Here is a 17,414-nt window from a genome sequence, read left to right as displayed (position 1 = left end):
AAGTAATGAGCTGGCGGGGGATGCCACACGCTTAAAGAATTAATTTTAACCCCCTCGGTACAGGAACGACTATAATTTTGGCTTTGTCAGTATACTGTGTAGATATAAGAGAATATCACCTAGGAAAAGTCAATTTACCAGATTCTAAATAATACTGGATATATTATCAAGGGATAGAACATTAGAGCTTTTAATTGATGTGCCTAGGTATATAGGCTACTATAATGATATGAAATCGTTACTGCTAATAGGAGGTTTCATTATCCTGATGGACATTAGCTCCTCTTTCTAGGATACTGAGGGACAACCTTGTTCTTATACAATTAACCCATCTTCATGTAGTGACGGCCCGATGCGACTGTGGTTTATAGATGGGAGTGGGGTCAGGGCAGGACTCAGCCAATCAGAGCCCTCTGGTTTCGACTAGCGGGGAAGTTAGCGTATGCCTTTGAATGTGAAACCAAGCGTCCTTGGGGTGACCATGCCTCCCCCGGCTACGAAGCTCTTCGGCAATGTATTCCATTTCGAGAGTAAATCCCTCACAAGCTCCGCAAAGCATTGGACAATTAACCAAGTATGGCCCCGACTTGTCCAAGAGAGGATCGGGAGCGTAGGATTCCGCGGAGGTCGAGATTGGGCTGCCGGAATTGTAAGCTCATAAAACACAAGGTAGGTGGCTCTCGGTTTTCCTATATTGGTGCTTAACTGAAAAATCCATTTGTCCCTTAGTGCGATGAGGGCAAACCACCACACTGCAAGAGATGTAGTTCACTCGGGGTATTATGCAACTTTATGTCTAATATTCTCGACCTACACCCCATCGCCGCTACCACAAGGAGGCTATTGGTGGTTCGAGGAAAAGCAGAGATTCAACCCCCTATCAAAAGTGCTGTCTCGACGTCTGATAAATCCACGTCCTATCAATTGAACGCAAAGTGTCAAGATTTCATCACCCCAGATGACCCTGATATGTATGTTAATCGCAAGCTCCTGAGACTAGCCTTCGCCATAAGTATTATTATATAATACAGGATCGGAGCGGGATTATATATCATGGGCCTGAGCTCCTCTAACACATGGCTCACAGTGCCCTTTTTTAATGCACGCCTCTCTAGTTGTGGCACTTACGTATGAGGATGGGCTACGGCTATTCTGAAATCGACATGGCCAGTATTGGAACCACAGTGGGGGCACCTGGCTCATTGGGCAGCGACCGAAATTATAGTAGAATTTCTTATTGTGCTATTATGAAGCTTATTAATTTATTTACCTCGTTATTATAGGCCAAAAAATGGTGCTATTATATATAGTGTAAGTGAATATATATTTTGAGAGGGGACCCGAGAAATTGGAGTGGGAAGATAGTTTTGAACGGGCATGTACTAAGACAAAAGTGGCCTACATTGACGCAACACGAAGTCGGCAAAGGCGGCGAATGATACAGGCACGGTGCGGATATCTAGATGCGTCTAGATCGTCCCTTCTTTCATTCTCTTACGTCTTGGTCTCGTTACACATAGGCTTTCGCAACTCTTCAGCCCAGCAACACACTCCTCGACCGAGTTCAACTCCGACGAGAAGGGCGGGGGTTGGATAACTCCGAACAGTCACAAATTCCTGCGGATATGTTTGACTGTCTGTTCACTGCATTCGTGGCTGGTTTTGTACTATAAAACTAATAAGGCGTAGCTTTGATAGGGGTAGTCTAGGTGCCATATTTAGCAGTTGTCAGATAGTGGTGCCGAGAAGGATGGATGTAAGGGTATGGAATGGCAGTGACGTAGAAATGTATAGGAATTTCGTGTGAAATACAATATTATACGCAAAGCGGTCGTTCTGGAATTTAGAAAGCATCTCTTCTTTAAAAAATGATTGTTTATGCCTATTTCTTGACAGGCAAGAAGGTAGTAAGCAATAATGGCAATTATTGGTTGGAAAATCGGACAGGGAACAAGAGAAGCTTCGAACCTCCGAGGACTAACGTTATACTCAGGAACATCCAGTCACATGACCTTGGTGGTCATGTGATCACCACACTAATCTGTATATGTTAAAGTGGCCTTGTGTAGGGACCGAGAAACAAAGTGTGAGTGTCTTGGGGGTAATCTGTATTCGATCTCACCTGGCAGGCTCGGCCCCCGAAAAGCCCGAGCCGCCCCAGATGAATAAGCCAATCCTTGGAAATACGATGCCATATATGTAGGTTAATTAGTCGGATTAGTAATGCTAAGTGGCGCGAACCCAACGGGACCTAAAGCAAGAGCCGAAGTGGAGATGTAATGAGGTATAAAGCAAGTATAAAGCAAGATTAAATTCCCATAGCATGGTTAATATACCACACCAACATTTCAAAACATTTCAAAACATATCAACAAGCCCTAACAATGGCCTCCACTCTTAAGCCTATCAAGCTCTACGGAGGGCCTCCCGCCCCCCACCCCAACCCTTTGAAAGTCGCCCTCATCCTCTCCCTCCTCGAACTCCCCTGGGAAACTGTCCCAGTCGAGATGTCCGAGGTCAAGGGCGCTGAATACGAAGCCGTCAACCCTAACGGACGTGTGCCCTCAATCCACGACCCGAACACCGATCTGACCATCTGGGAGAGTGGCGCCATCATCGAATATCTAATTGACCGTTATGACGCCCAAGAGCCCCGCAAGCTGAGCTTCACGCCCCGCAGCGCCGAAGCCGAACTTGCACGCTCATTCCTCCATCTCCAGATCTCCGGCCAGGGCCCTTACTACGGCCAGGCTATCTGGTTCAAAGTCTACCACGCCGAGAAGGTCCCCACTGCTGTGGAACGATATGTCAATGAGGCCAAGCGTGTCACTGGCGTGCTGGACAAATGGCTTGCGAAGCAGAAGGAAGCTCACCAGAAGAGTCTCGGTGATGGACCGTGGCTAGTTGGAAATAAGCTGTCTTACGCCGATGTGGCGTTCGTTGCTTGGCAGCGTATCCTTACCAGCCACCTTGCTGATGACGGATTCAAGGCGGATGAGTTCCCTCATGCCAAAGAGTGGCTTGAGCGTTTGATTGCTAGGGAGCCTATCAAGGCTATTCTCGATACGGTGTAGATGGGTAAGAGGAAGCATTAGTGATGGATGATAGTTCGTAGGGGACCGAGTATTCAGCATGTGTATTTAATGAGACGCAATGATAAACGAACTAGTATGAACTATTTGTACATTCTTTTTTCTCTCAGTTTGTCTCGCCTCATGTTGATGGTTGGCGCTAGAAACATCACAAACAAAGACGTCGGCGATGTGCGACATACGGCGATCAACTGATACTTTGGAGTGGATTTGGCGACAGGCTGCCCCGTAACTGCCAGCAATTATAAGTACCAACATCATTGCTTGACTAAACTTCAGTCTCGTCGCTATGGAGAACGTATGAGTACTCTACTCTCCACACTCCGTTAACCTGTACGTGCCGCAAGGATTTTACGAGCAGGTGAAATTGAAGAAGATGGAGCTAGGGAGAGCGAGCTACTTTTAAATGAGAGACAGAGTTTATTCAATGTAGTGTTAAAATGACACCCCCGGCGCACACCTTACCTAATTAGTAAAGGCGCAGTAATTGTAGTCTAAGCGGCTACGGCTTCCGTTGCCGCTTCTTGCTCAAGCTTTCTTCTCATTCTTATGCCATGCCAGGTTTCCGACATCGGGCACATGACAAAAGATGTCTATACCCGTACAATTCCAGCTTCATCCAGCTGAATGTGGAATGCCTAGAGCAGAGTTTCACAGCAAAACATCCTGGGCTGCTCTAACAGACCCATTCACCGACCATGGAGAGAATGCTCAACACCAGAACCCGACACTTATCAGCAGCCAAATTACGTGTGCTTTACACCCTACGTTGTCCGGAAAGGGCGGTGTCTTCCGGACTTTAAATCGATTACGAATGAAGTGAGTTTCTCAAGACCTGTAGAAGCTCGATCGAGGTGTTCCCTCTAATCTGACCCTAGGCTCTTCAGGTATTTTAGTGGTGTGGATATTGTATCCGCTGAAAGGCAATTTGGCACAAGTCCTGTGATAATCTACTGCAATCTTCCACATCTTATCCAACTATCAGCTGCCGCAAGACCTCTTCAGGACTCGAAGTATCATAGGGTGTATATGATGCTATTATTACGCTTCTACAAACGCATTTCCGTTATTGTGAGGATGTCATGCTTGTGTTTTGGGCCGATCAAAGTATAAATTTATCTAGGGACAAAGCAAAGAAAGATCGCGACGCTATGATAGCTCGGCTTGAGAAAGTACTTTACCGAGCGGATGAGCTCTATCGCACTCTTGCTCAACAGGCATGTGATTTTTCAATTTTTCCATCCCCGGCAGCATTCAATTTGTGTCTGGACCGAGCAAAGGAAACTGGGGGATCTTTGGTGAGGGTGACTAGGATCACAACAGGGGTGCTGAATCCCGCGTCTGGCGCAGCATTGAAGAAAATACATTCAAGAATGAATTATCGGACGACATAAGAACAGACAGCAAGCTGGAGTATTGGGTTCGAACAAGCTTCTATGATTGGTTTGGAAGGAAGGATATGCAATTTGTTTGAACGAGAATAGGTGTATGCGAGGGTAGGTGCTGAGCATCTACCCTAGGAAGACAAGGAGCAAGCGTTTTGATATCACTTTGGAGAAATATTGGTTTCCTATAGACGACCTTAGGAGTAATAGATATGATCATCGCGTACATACGTCACTTCTAACTCCAGGTTTTTCTTGGGAATTACTATGCGGACAAAAGTTTCACTATGTGGACAAAAGTTTCACTATGCGGACAGAATGCAATCCCAATGAGGAAAGATGTGTATGGTATTAAACTATCTACTTACTCTGTGTGTAGTTGTTCAGACTCGCGCTCTTAAGATAACAATCCAAGTTGGTGACACCATGTCTAAGTCAGGCAAACATGGGTACATCATGGCTGGAGAGCACTGTTACCTCAGCGTTTACGATATTCCTGTTTCAGGAATCAGTGATAGAAAGGTTGTCGTTCAACTCTCCGCGAAAATGGACTACCTGCTACGCTTTGCAGAGTTGGAAAAGCAAAGGCAGGATGAAAATACAATACGTGTGTATATTGACGAGATCAACGACATGCCTGTATTCCCAGAAATTCTCCAAAGTCACTACGCTTGGAGTTTTGGAGTCAATCCAAGCCTGTACAGCAATGGTACGGAGTCTCGAAGACTCATGTCTCTATGGAGGTCTGGTGCCTATCAGAGTAGATGGTATGTGGTTGAAGGGATTCACATTAGGAACTGCGGATTTTTCTATCACGCTGCGAATTGATGGTGCTGTACAGAATGCAGGGGTAATCTCCCTCGCTTGCAGGAACCGTTGAAAAAGATCCATGCACTACAAGAAAGCTGAGGATTCTTTTCAAACACTGAGACATACAATCATTAGGCTAAGTACCTATTGGGTTCTTATGAGGCTGGGGGAACGATGAGCAGAATCATGGTTCACGAAGTCTCCTGTCGGCGTGTGACAGGTGAGTCTATTTTGTTCACTTTATCCAAGTGGTCTTGATACATGAACTAGATAAGTGCAATGACTGACATTGCCCTGGTTCAGTTTTGATATCTTGCAAGCCAAGCTTGTCTTTGCCCCGAGATTCATGTCTCACTACTTCCACATTCAGTTCTATTGGGAAAAGCCTAGACCTTGAGCCCATTGTTGGAGATACGGACCCGGCGAAATTGGAAACAACTGCTCCTCCTTCAACGCCAGCATGCCAATGTGATACAATTCGCCAAAGGCACGTTCGATCCCCGAGTTCCTGAGTTAAGCTGGGTTTTTAAGTCAATGTTCTAGTGATGCACACAGTGTAATTTAACAATGACGTACAAGGGGTGCGATTTATAATCCGCCGGAGTTAGCGGCACTTATATAGGGCGAGTTAAGTAAATACCCAAGAACAACTCAACTCTTTTGTTTGCTTTGCGATTTATAATCTGGTGGAGCTGGCGGGATTCATATGGGGCGAGTTAGATAAATATTCAAGAACAATTCAACTCCTTTGTTTGCTATTACCATTAGCAGAAAATACAACATTCATCCACAGCTATATCCTCTATCTATTCCAAACCATCAATCATGGCTCCCGCCAATCTCATCTGGGGCGGAGGCTCCATCATGGTCGAAGAGTCTTTTCCCACTCTCGAATCCATCAATGCAGCCCTAGATATCCTACAAGCCAATGGTGTCAAGACTATTGACACAGCCAGATTCTACATGAACTCTGAGGAGCGTCTGGGTCAGGCCAATGCCAGCTCCCGCTTCGCCATTGACACGAAACACCCCGGTGGGATCGCCCCAGAGGCAAATTCCCAAGAATCGATCGTTTCAATCGCAAACGAGAGTTTGAATTATCTCCAAACAGACCAGGTATGCATCTAAAAATTGATTACGTGGGGGTTACGTGGAAGATCTATCTCTAATAGCATAATCAGGTGGATGTCTACTACATTCACGCACCCGATCGTCGCGTTCCCCTCGAGGGACTTCTGGCCGGCATAAACACCCTCTACCAAGCTGGAAAGTTCAAGCGTTTCGGTCTCTCAAACTACCTCGCCACAGAGGTCGACGAAGTCGCCCGCGTCTGTCATGAGAAGGGATACGTCCTGCCCAGTGTGTATCAAGGAAACTACTCTGCCGTCGCGCGTCGGGCGGAGACAGAGCTACTACCAACACTGCGCAAGCACAACATCTCCTACAATGCCTACTCGCCTATCGCAGGTGGATTCTTGACTAAGGACGTTGAGATTTTGGTTTCTGGTGGTGAGGGTCGATGGGATCCGAAGACAAAGCTTGGTGAACAGTACCATGCCCTCTATAATACGAAGAACATGCTCGAGGGCTTGAAGCTTTGGGATAAGATCTCTAAGGAGTCCGGCATTCCCAAGGTTGAGATGGCGTATCGGTGGGTGGCACATAACTCGGCGCTCAGCGGGCAGTCTGGGGATGGGGTTATCTTTGGCACGCGCACTATTGACCAGCTGAATCAGACTCTTGCTGCGTTTGCGAAGGGACCTCTTGATTCTGAGATTGCGGCGCAGATTGAGCAGGTTTGGAAGATTGTTGAGGTTGACGCGCCTTTGGATAACTTTAATGATTTCACTGGTAAGCAGTGATATGAAGGGCTGTGACTGTTAGGAGGTTCTACAGATGGGACAATCTGCCTTGCTTTCTATGATTATTCTTACTATCTGTAACTTGTTCAGAAATTAATGATATAGTAAGGGAATTCCTATTAGGACATCATTTCTTGACGAACGGACCCCCCCCTTTTGCACCTATCTGACCCTAATTAGCAAGGCGCCGTTATTGTATTTTACCGAGCATTATTGGGTAAAAATGCACGCAGTTCTTATGCTCTAATATCGACTATGCCCTAGTATAAATCTAAAGTACTTCTATTTACTTGACAAAAGAAAGATGACAGCGGCGGTTGTGCCAACCTTCCAACATATGTCGCCCTAAGAGTGAGTGATGGGCTTATGAGAAGAGGTGACATGTATATGAGAAACTTCCAGGAGCTCGGCCAGAATAGCCGCTTTCTGCTCGACATTTCGAGTCTGAGCATGAGCTTCACCCTAATAAGCCATGATTTACCGTTCATTCGCTCCAGTATGGAAGAAATTGAGTGTTTGGTTGGACTGGAAGATTCACCCCAGTCAATCGTAAAGTTTGTCGGGTCCACAGTGAAATATATCGAGATAAACCTGTTAGAGTGCGAAAGAAGCCGCACTCGTGTTCTATTTCGAAACCAGCGTATTGAATAATAGCCCGAAGAATGTGACTGGAAGGCCAACACAGATATACGCTGCCTCCTCAGGGCTCTCTAGACGCACAGCCTTGAGTACCGATCTAGTCTCTTCGATGGATCTTGAATCAATAATGATCGAGTCAAATACCCAGAATTCGGTTGACCTGCGGTTTGAAGAAAGAGAAACTCTCTCCAACAGGGGAATGCTGGGGGCGAAAGAGGCTTCTCCAGAGACGTTCTATTTGTTTCTCTTTCTTCGAACCGAGAAGGATGATCTTCAAGTTTGCTGAATGCTCTGTCTCCAGAATTCTAATCTGATAATCATGAGGCTCCAGATCCGTGAGCTATACTTAAGGGAAGACATGAATGACGCAATTCTCGACGGATACGAATTCCCCTCGGCTATCAGCTTTGTTTAGTAGGTGACATTGTAGAATCATGGTAGAAGTAAGTGTGATGTTGATACTCTGGCCACAGAGCTTTGACTGTTCCCACTTCCAAACGAGCTCCTCGGTCTTCGAATATATAAAGGGGGCTTTCATGACTGGAACTTTCGAACAGTGATCAGCATAAGGAACATACTTCCTACTTTGTTCAGTATCTTCACTAATGACCATTGGAAGTCAAAATACATACCCATTCGTACGCCCCCAATACGACAGAAACGGAAGTTCCAGTAATTGTAATATTAAGTGCAGTATCAAACATTTTTTTCTAACAAGATCTTCTGGTAGCAATCCGCAGGTCTTGGTCTCTTTCGACGTAGATGTGCAGAATCAGGTACAAAGTTGCTGTCTTTTGAGATGAGGTCAATATATGAAACCGTTTCGTAGGCCAGTACGTGGTATTTTGACCCTCGAGGAATAAATATTCACTCCACGGACTAGGTTTATCAGTTGAGAAGCAGTAAACTGCTAGATCAACTATAACGCAAAGGCTCAAATTACATAAAACCCCCAATCACGATGTCTAGGGGCGTGAGCATTAGAAGATAATTGGGATCATTCAATACGATTTGATTCAATTCAAAGGGAATTCGGCCGCCAGAAAACTTTCTATTTAGTTTGTGACTATGTAGATACGTCTGCTAATAGGTGCTGTCCTCATATTTCAGAATCGGCCTTGAAGGTACTAGGCTTGACAAATATTCTTATCTTTATATAGCCACAGAGTCCAATTCTCCTCGTATCCGAAATACTTACGTATATCCGGTAGGTAGGAAGAGTCATTTGGACAATATTTGAATCGCTCTAGATTCGAGATCTTCTCATCACCAGGGTGTATATATTTGTAGCACAGATCATGATCCTAACCCGACGTCCGCTCGGCGTTCTCACTCTCTCCTTCCCTAACCGTCTGCTCCTTCTCAAGCCCAAAATCTGTCTCCAGGGTCTTTCTTAATGGAATCTCCTTCTCCAACAGTGATAACAGAAACGCCACACCTGAAAAGGCAATCGAAACCTGAAACACGCGCTGAATCGCCTGACTATACAGAGTCCGAATCTCTGACTGCAACGACTCAGGAAACTGGTGTACAAAGCTGGCTGAAGCTGCCTGATATGCGCCTCCTGCAGATATAATCTTTGACACCTGTGGATCAGATATCGCGCCCTTGGCAAGTAATGAGTCGATACGTTGATTAAAGATGGCCGCGGGGATAGCCACGCCCCAGATATTCCCGAAAAGACGGATAAAGTACCACGCTGCAGTACATGCGGCTAGGTCTCGTTCGTGAATAAACGCTTGGAAGGCGGGGAGCAAGCTGGTGAAAATCATACCGCCGCCAAAGGACAAGATGCATTCGAACACGGCCCATTCAGCAACGGTAGTTTTCTCATTGAGAAGTGTGAAAAGGCCTAGTCCCAAGGTTTGTAATGCAAAAGCGAATATATGGAGAGGCTTGTAGCGTCCCCAGCGCGTGAGTGCGACGGCGCCGACGATGGAGCCCGGGATACCTAGGAGGGAGATTGGGAGGAGAGCGACACCGGCGCGTTTGGGTGAGTAGAGTTTAACACTTTGGAATAAAACGGGAAGAAAGAAAATGGACCAGTAAAGAAGGGCAGAGTAGAAAAAAGTGTTGATGGCGAGGATTATTGACGTGGGGGTACGGAAGAAGCGCATTGGCATGAGCGGCTCGGGACATATGGAGGTGTTTTGGACCCAAGCGAAGATGAAGAGGCCGAGAAATCCAATTAGGAGAGGCACCAGCGTATGCCATGAGCGCCAGGGATAGCGGGTACCGGCATAGCTGAGAGCGTATAGAATGGAGACTGTACTGGCGATGAGGATGCCATTACCGATGAGGTCGATTTTCTTTAGCTTTTCCCATAAAGTCATTTCCTTGTTGTATTTGACTCGAAGGAATATGAAGAGGAGACCAAAGGCGACCCCGCCAATTGGGAGGTTGATATAGAAGACCCAACGCCAGCTAGTTGAGGAGACGATGACGCCACCGACGAAGGGGCCCAAGGCACTTCCGACGCCAAATATGGACATGAGTATGGCAGAGAAGTTCCCTCGTTCGCGGAGAGGCACTAGGTCGCTGATGACAATACTCGAGACCATAATTATGCCGCCAGAGCCAACTCCCTGAACAGCACGTCCTCCGATCAGCATGGCGCCAGTGCTGGCTCCCCCGCAGATCCCGCTTCCCAGCACAAAAATGCCCACGGCAGTGAGCATCACATATCGTCGACCAAAGACATTACAGAATTGCCCAAAGAGGGGCTGCATTGCTGTACTGCTCTGTGTGTTAGATTATATATTGTTTTTTTTCTCTCTTTCTTCCATGTTGGACAACGTACCTGGAAAGGAAGAAGGCATTGGTGACCCAAATAAAGTTATCCCCGAGCTGTAAGTCAGTAAATATCACAGGTGCTGCGATGGTAAGCACTGTGTTCTCAAGCGCTGCCAGCAAATTTGCAATTCCCAGACCGAAGACAATTGCATATATTCGAAAGCTAGGCTTAAAGGGTGTGGGATTAACATCATTTCGTGGGGGTGAGTGTTGTGTTTCTGTCGAAGAGTTCGAGGTCTTCATTATTCCAAACATTTTATATTAGAAAGATCGATATGGATTTGGATTTCAGACTCCTAATTGTGTCGCTCGATACTCCGAGTTCCAACGTTGTGTTTATTATTCACAGGCGGCTTTGATGAAGAGCAACATAGCCATTTCGTCGAGAGTCGCCCAGGTGCATGATCAACTGATTATGCGTAAGTAACTGCGGTATTGTAATATGGATGACGGGTACATGTATGTACCGGACCGTATGTAGAATGTTCAGACCGGGCTGAATATGCATCTTTCAGCCCCCAAGGGTCTGTGTAACATTCTAATGCAATTCAGGGGTTAGTAAACTCGGTTTTGGAGTGATCATCATAGCCAATCTATGATTTGGGACTAGCGCAAATTGGATGGACTCAAATTGATAAAACGCCACAATATACAAGCTCCGGGGCTTTTGATTGTCAGAACCTTGGAGTAGTACCTGAGGCTATCTATCGACACTGGCTGGGGTTGAATGAAGACCGCCGCCATTTCGCGCACACATACGCCATCCCATGCACGCGTGCTGAGTTGCATATGGAGTAGTACCTTGGCATGTCTCACAGGAGTAGGCGAGAGGCACATCAATCATTTTTGTTTACAGACTATTCATGATTGGTTGGATTGTATAGAGACCTATGTATGGCTGCATCTAGAATTTTCCGCACGCTCTTTATCGAGTTAGTGCCTTGCCTATTTTAATTCTGAAAACTTCTACGGAGTAATACATGAAGATGTAGAGATCAGCGGGGTTGTGCCGTGCAGTGAAGATCAGTCCATTGTATCAGCACAGATATATAGACCCAATATCAAAATAGCAACACTGGAGACCTAGCCTATGCAGCAACATTCTGAGCCGCTGGCCTGAATCTGACGCTAATTTCTGGTTTTTCGTACATCCCCCACCCTCTCAAGTCTTTTTCCATGTCGACATGTTGGCCGTACACCATTTCGAGGTCAAATGTCCATAAGACCTTGGCTAAGAACAACCTACTCTGCCACCAAGCAATTTCCCTTCCCGCACATATACGAGGTCCCTGGCTAAAAGGATGAAAGCCCTTGCGGTTATCTCTAGCAAACTGTGAATCATACAGTGGATGTCCCTCCTTCAGCCACCGCTCAGGACGGAAACTTATCGGGTCTCGAAAGTTATTTGCGCTTCGTGCCAATGCAAGTGGGCTAGATTGGCATATAATCTATTTTGATAGTTTGAAATATCAGTACACTTCAAATGCTAGCGGATCAAGGTGTAACAGAAATGCGAATGTGTCTTACTCCTTTCGGGATATAGGCCCCATCGACCATAGCACCTGGGCTGACCACCGGCATTCCAGTAAGAACATTTGGCATGATGCGTAGACACTCCTTTAAGCTCGACGTCAAATAAGATAATGGCGCTACAGAGTCTGGGACGATGTCGTCGTAATTTTTGAATGCGCTCCGAATCTCCTTGGTCAGTGTGTTCAAGACATTTGGGTTTTTGAGAAGGTAGTAAATTGTAAAATAGAGCCATAGTGCTGGGGGCTCATATCCAGCTACCAAAAGTTGACCTGCAACCTGCTCAAGGTGGCGCAACTCTTTAGGGTCCTCAGGAGGTTCGCGACTTTCGGGAATGATCTGCTCAAAGAAATCAAGGTGTAGTGGAGCACCCTTCCGGCGGATGCGTTGCTCCAGTTGAAACCGGCTATGATTCCGAATATGAGAATGTGACCGCATGGCTGTAACTGCCATAAAGATAGTCTTAAGAGGGTAGAGAAGGGGAAATCGCCATGACATCTGGATAGCGACAACAGCTCTATTAAAGCCGGAAAGCATTGATAGATACGCCGGCTCTTTCACTGTCAAATAATCAATATTGCTTCCCCGGGTAGAAGACAAGAGAACCTACTATCCTGCAGGGCATTCATCTCCCTGTTATAAGCCATATCGGCAGAAATATCAACACAGAGCCAATTTACCCACGTAGGCAAGCTGACGCCTCCAGCTTCGTCGCCCATTTGTTTCATACGCTCAACGAAGAGGTCAATATATTTGTGAAGAGTCGGTTCTTTAGCTCTCAGGGCACGGCCGCTGAAAGCTGGGGACAGTTGCTTAGCCACCTGACGATGTCGTACCGGATCCCATTCCCAGATTAGCCCACCATGCTTGTCATTTCCATGATTGTTAATCTGAGTTTTGCAGAAAGTCTCGAGATTCTTGTTATGGGAACCGTAAAGATCTGTATGGCTTCCGCGTAAGCGTATATAAAATATTGTCTGCTGTTATGCTTACCTGTTAGAGCCTGTGGGGTGGAAAAGGCTATTTCATTTGGTGCAATGCGAACAACATCACCTAATTTCAGTGAGAACATAGAAGCTGAATTGAGGCTGAAGTTGATGTCTATTCACGTACCGTATTTTTCGAGGGCATTCGCAACAGCCCAAGGCCATCGACCAGCTAATCTAAGCCCCAAGTCAGCCACCGTTGAAACAATCGATTTCACTAATCAATTATTGGGCACTTACGAATGGTAGGCATACCAAATATCGGAAATGGCAGCAATCTTTGGGCCGGGATATTTGGATAATGGGTGGAAATAGAGACGCCAGACAGACCGGGCAGCCAGATAAAAGGTACTCTATTATTAGAAATAACTATGGGTCAACGGCTTTATTTCCATAGAAAGGAGGAGTGGAAAGAAAAAAGGTTCCTGGTCAGACATACACTGATCAAAACAAAGGCAATCAGATCCTGAAATGTGGACGAATAAAGCACCTTGTAATCGAGGAAAATCATAGTTGGAAGGCAGCGACTGTGTGAGAAATCGCTAATGAAAAAGAAGATATTCTATGATGAATAGGAACTAATATTCATGACAAAGAGGAGTCGTGATAAACGAGGAGAAACCTTGAAGGAGGAAGGTTGCGTCTTGGCATGTGACGGGGCGTTATCTCTTTGTTTCTTTGTCCGCCGACCGATGAGATGACCTCACACCAGTGCAAATTTGCAGGGGTATATGTACAGCGTACGTAATATTACTATATACGAGGGCCTAGGTGGCTGGCAGTTTTTTTTTTTTTTTCAAATGAATTACGAGACTAATTCGGTACTGTAACGGTGTTATTTCTCAACTAAGCTTATGGCCCCGTGTTTCTATTGATTCTAGTGAAGACGAGTCAAACATCCCTGTAGTTAACTCCGTTTTCGCTTACAAAAAGTCACCTTGCAATGTTACTCTGAAAGTTACTAGTACGTCATTCATATTTGCCAAATTGCTCTTGCCCTCGAAAAGGGGCCTATAATAAATCGTATAAACATCGTATAAAAATCACAACATAGTATCTTTGAATAGACCGTGCAGCATCTAGGCGTGATGATCTGACTAAACCATGTTAAACGTCTTCTGCACATGAATACTATGCGCTTGTGGGAGGATATTATTTAAAGCATGACTGTCAGCATGAGCTGTAGCACTGGGCCACGAAAGGTCATCGGTGCCGTTACTTTGGACAAGGGTTTGCTGGTCATAACTTGCTTGCCGATATGAATCATATCCACCACGCGTTTTCGAACCGCTTTTCCCTGTTCGTGTCGACCAGACGGAGGAGCTCCATGAAAATAGAGAGTGACCAGAGTATCCCCGCCAGAAACTGGTGGCTGCCCTAAAAAAAGGGTTGTACGTGGGGAGAGAGCAGCAGAGTAGAGAAGCAAACATTTGGGCAGCTGTCCATATAGAAATCAGGCTGAATGCATCTGAGGGAGGGTTAGAAGGCATGCACATGTGGCTATATAAAACGGATAAAAAGGAGCTTCACTTACATAGTTCGCTAACAGAATAAGTGATAGCGACCTTGGCGAACCCAATTATACCAACACTAAGGAGAAGTGAGATTTCAAATTATACCGTGACGACGAGTAGGAGGAGACTTACATAAAACCAAGACCAAAGATAAACATTATTCTCAGTTTATTTCTCTTTGATAACTGCACAGACCGAATCATAACCATTGCCAAAATCACCATGGCAAAGTCGATTATTGAATTGGGAATCTCCCCACCTAGAATTACCGTCCCCTCATCTGTGCAGTGACCGGGAACAAATGGGTCAAAGTATCTCTGAATTGGGACGCATTGGAAGCCCTGGAAGATGCACATGCAGGTAAATAAGATTGTTTGTAGGGCGCCCAAGACATATATGCAGATTTTACCGCCGGTATTGTTGAAGCTGAAGATGCGGTAACAGAGCGCTAGAACACTCAGTTTCACGGCGAGTGTTTGAACAAAGTAGAAATAGAGACCGCATATATCCCACTGTCTTTGGTTAGTGAGGCCCCAGTAAATGGAGCGGGAAAGCTTGGAGTTTAGACGTACTTTTCGCATGCGCACATAATCCGATTTGCTCTCAGCAATTTCTTCGTTGATCTGACGTCCATTCAAAATGCCAATTGCTAAGAAACGTATTGGGTGTTAGTAAGCTTATTTTATTTCTAGAAAGGGTCTTTTTTACCCATCAAAGCTGAAAGGTTGGTCAATATAGTGAAAAGAGTGGCTATGATAGCCAGCCAGTCCTCCGCGCCGACTTTGCGTTCAACACGTCGGACGGCGACGAAGCGCAAGGCCGTTACCACAATACCCAACGGCGTGAGTATTATAAGTGTGACAAACTGGGCGAATTGTGTTGAATCATTTTGCATTTCGAAAGCCATCCTGGAGGTGGTGATTAGGTACCCTTCTTAGATAGCAGGTAATCATCTGAAAAACCCAAGTGGCATATTGTGGAGATCAAATAGCACCAACAGGTGAACGTTAACAGCCTCTTTGGCCCCAGGCAATTACATTAAAGATTACATACGCGTCATTCTCATGTGTGACGATCGGGCTGACGGTGACAGGTTGAGGCAAGAATTGACGAACAATCTATTGTATGTCAGAGAGCATTCTCAAGTGCCCATTCAATTTTCCACCACTGTACTATGAGTTTTGGATGGGGGCTAACCCCGCAGTCATTTGGGGGCAGTATGCAGACCTCCAAATGTGATATAGCGTAAAAGCACTAGAATTTAATTTTTGAAAGCAGGGGAGAGTAGGGGAGGGTAGGGGAGGGTAGGGGAGTGTGCTTTTTATCACGCGTTTCATTTCCACTATGGTATAACATTACCCTGGTAGATACCAGTACTTACTGTGTTAGACAATAACGTGGAGAAAGAGAATGAATTAATCGAACATTTAACGACTAAAACCTCCAAGGAAATGGTGTATGGCTGGGAAGAATGTGATATTGAGGCAGAATCATTAGAACTGAACCCTTCGAAACCTAGGAGTCACTGTAAACACTCGGAACTCGTGGGTCCTTGCTGCCACACCATTACATACAAATAAGGAACATAGCATTCCAGCCCTTCTAATCCGTTGGCAACCAAATTTTCTGAGGTGATTCCTGCAAGGCTTATCACGATATTGTAATATGGGCTGCATAGTTGAGGGGGTCGTCCGCATTAAGGCGGCCCGTACATGTAAACCAGGCCGGTCGATCATTACTTAATGAGTAAGGTATCAAGGTCAAAAGAATGGTTGTAACAACACGTACTGCAAGGGTATATCATCATGTATGTACACTGTTTGTCTAGGTGTCAGTCATCTTCAAATCAGAAAAAAAGGGGACGCCTTGTTGTTAAATTAATCAGTCGTACCGAAAGGTCATAGCACTGTGTAGGCTCGGAGGCTTTACTATATATGGATGCTTACTTGCATTTATGGCGCTCGGCATGCATAGATACATATACGACATGTGCCAGTGCTTTCTGCCCAGGTGGGGCCTGCAAGTTGCGTTGCCTCCGGGAATCTATGTGAAATGGGTCCAAACTCCATAGCGGGCCGCACTGGGCCCGGCTTAGCGCCCGCGGTGATCTGCCGTGTTTATTTCGTAACGGAAATAGAAACAGGGCGGCGATCTTAAATCCTGGAGTATAGTAGGTACATGAGCTAGAGTCGAGTGAACATTTTCGATGATGATACGTCTGTTTGTCTGGACTTGGTGAACTGGGGAATATGTACGGGCGACGATAGCGTCCAGCGGGAAAGAAAACGTTTTTGGGATCAATCAGAATTTAGTATTTTTACCGTCTAGCAGACCGCTAAATGTAATGTAAACTTCTTATTAACTTGATACATGGCCATACTGTGTACAGTAAAATATATAGAGCCCTAGCAACCCTAGTTAACTATAGGTTTCACACACGATTATAACCTAGTCAGTCTTGAAAGAAAGTATCATAGCTACAGGGATAGGCGCAGGAGTAGATGTAGGAGAAGGACAAAGAGAAATCGTGAAGTGGTGGTATACAGCAATCTCAGTATATTAATGACTTGAAGTATGGCCGCCGTCAGTGTATTACTAGTATCTTAGTTTTCTGCTGGTCAAAAAAGAATTCCCTGCTATCGTCGTCCGTAAATATGCCTTGGCGCTGTGCGCAATCGTGCAGGCAAGACTCGGCAACCAATAATATCATCACAACAGCCAACAGCGCCAACAGCGGGAATCTCATTGTTTGCCACCGTGTCACATCACTCCGAGGACTCAAGAGATGTAAGGAGTGTAATAT

At 45.6% G+C, this 17,414-nt stretch overlaps 8 protein-coding genes across 8 annotated transcripts; 5 read left to right on the top strand and 3 right to left on the bottom strand.

Annotated features, from left to right (window-relative positions):
- Nucleotides 1–481: 481 nt before the first annotated feature.
- On the top strand, nt 482–1,026 carry N7478_009131 (uncharacterized protein; the record flags this gene model as incomplete). Its single annotated transcript, XM_056925345.1, has 2 exons — nt 482–649; nt 730–1,026. 2 exons carry the CDS (start codon nt 482–484, stop codon nt 1,024–1,026), a joined length of 465 nt encoding a protein of 154 aa, XP_056778071.1.
- Nucleotides 1,027–2,384: 1,358 nt separating this feature from the next.
- N7478_009130 (glutathione S-transferase family protein) lies at nt 2,385–3,074 on the top strand (the record flags this gene model as incomplete). The annotated part of the gene is made up of 1 exon (XM_056925344.1): nt 2,385–3,074. The coding sequence occupies one exon, from the start codon at nt 2,385–2,387 to the stop codon at nt 3,072–3,074; it is 690 nt and encodes a 229-aa protein (XP_056778070.1).
- Nucleotides 3,075–3,681: 607 nt separating this feature from the next.
- N7478_009129 (uncharacterized protein) lies at nt 3,682–3,915 on the top strand (the record flags this gene model as incomplete). The annotated part of the gene is made up of 1 exon (XM_056925343.1): nt 3,682–3,915. One exon carries the CDS (start codon nt 3,682–3,684, stop codon nt 3,913–3,915), a length of 234 nt encoding a protein of 77 aa, XP_056778069.1.
- A 988-nt stretch (nt 3,916–4,903) lies between these two features.
- On the top strand, nt 4,904–5,305 carry N7478_009128 (uncharacterized protein; the record flags this gene model as incomplete). Its single annotated transcript, XM_056925342.1, has 1 exon — nt 4,904–5,305. The coding sequence occupies one exon, from the start codon at nt 4,904–4,906 to the stop codon at nt 5,303–5,305; it is 402 nt and encodes a 133-aa protein (XP_056778068.1).
- An 807-nt stretch (nt 5,306–6,112) lies between these two features.
- Nucleotides 6,113–7,149, top strand: N7478_009127 (aldo/keto reductase family protein; the record flags this gene model as incomplete). The annotated part of the gene is made up of 2 exons (XM_056925341.1): nt 6,113–6,403; nt 6,469–7,149. 2 exons carry the CDS (start codon nt 6,113–6,115, stop codon nt 7,147–7,149), a joined length of 972 nt encoding a protein of 323 aa, XP_056778067.1.
- A 1,943-nt stretch (nt 7,150–9,092) lies between these two features.
- Nucleotides 9,093–10,836, bottom strand: N7478_009126 (MDR family MFS transporter; the record flags this gene model as incomplete). The annotated part of the gene is made up of 2 exons (XM_056925340.1): nt 9,093–10,524; nt 10,589–10,836. The coding sequence occupies 2 exons, from the start codon at nt 10,834–10,836 to the stop codon at nt 9,093–9,095; spliced, it is 1,680 nt and encodes a 559-aa protein (XP_056778066.1).
- Nucleotides 10,837–11,669: 833 nt separating this feature from the next.
- Nucleotides 11,670–13,608, bottom strand: N7478_009125 (uncharacterized protein; the record flags this gene model as incomplete). The annotated part of the gene is made up of 5 exons (XM_056925339.1): nt 11,670–12,029; nt 12,109–12,671; nt 12,722–13,059; nt 13,338–13,450; nt 13,537–13,608. The coding sequence occupies 5 exons, from the start codon at nt 13,606–13,608 to the stop codon at nt 11,670–11,672; spliced, it is 1,446 nt and encodes a 481-aa protein (XP_056778065.1).
- A 645-nt stretch (nt 13,609–14,253) lies between these two features.
- N7478_009124 (uncharacterized protein) lies at nt 14,254–15,518 on the bottom strand (the record flags this gene model as incomplete). Its single annotated transcript, XM_056925338.1, has 4 exons — nt 14,254–14,474; nt 14,632–14,687; nt 14,744–15,260; nt 15,320–15,518. 4 exons carry the CDS (start codon nt 15,516–15,518, stop codon nt 14,254–14,256), a joined length of 993 nt encoding a protein of 330 aa, XP_056778064.1.
- Nucleotides 15,519–17,414: the final 1,896 nt, after the last annotated feature.

This window comes from Penicillium angulare (genome assembly GCF_028827245.1).
Source record: "Penicillium angulare strain IBT 27051 chromosome Unknown utg000005l_segment0_segment0, whole genome shotgun sequence".
Classification (NCBI taxonomy): Eukaryota; Fungi; Ascomycota; class Eurotiomycetes; order Eurotiales; family Aspergillaceae; genus Penicillium; species Penicillium angulare.
The sequence above is the reverse complement of the archived record's forward strand: the minus strand, read 5'-3'. Positions and strand labels throughout refer to the sequence as shown.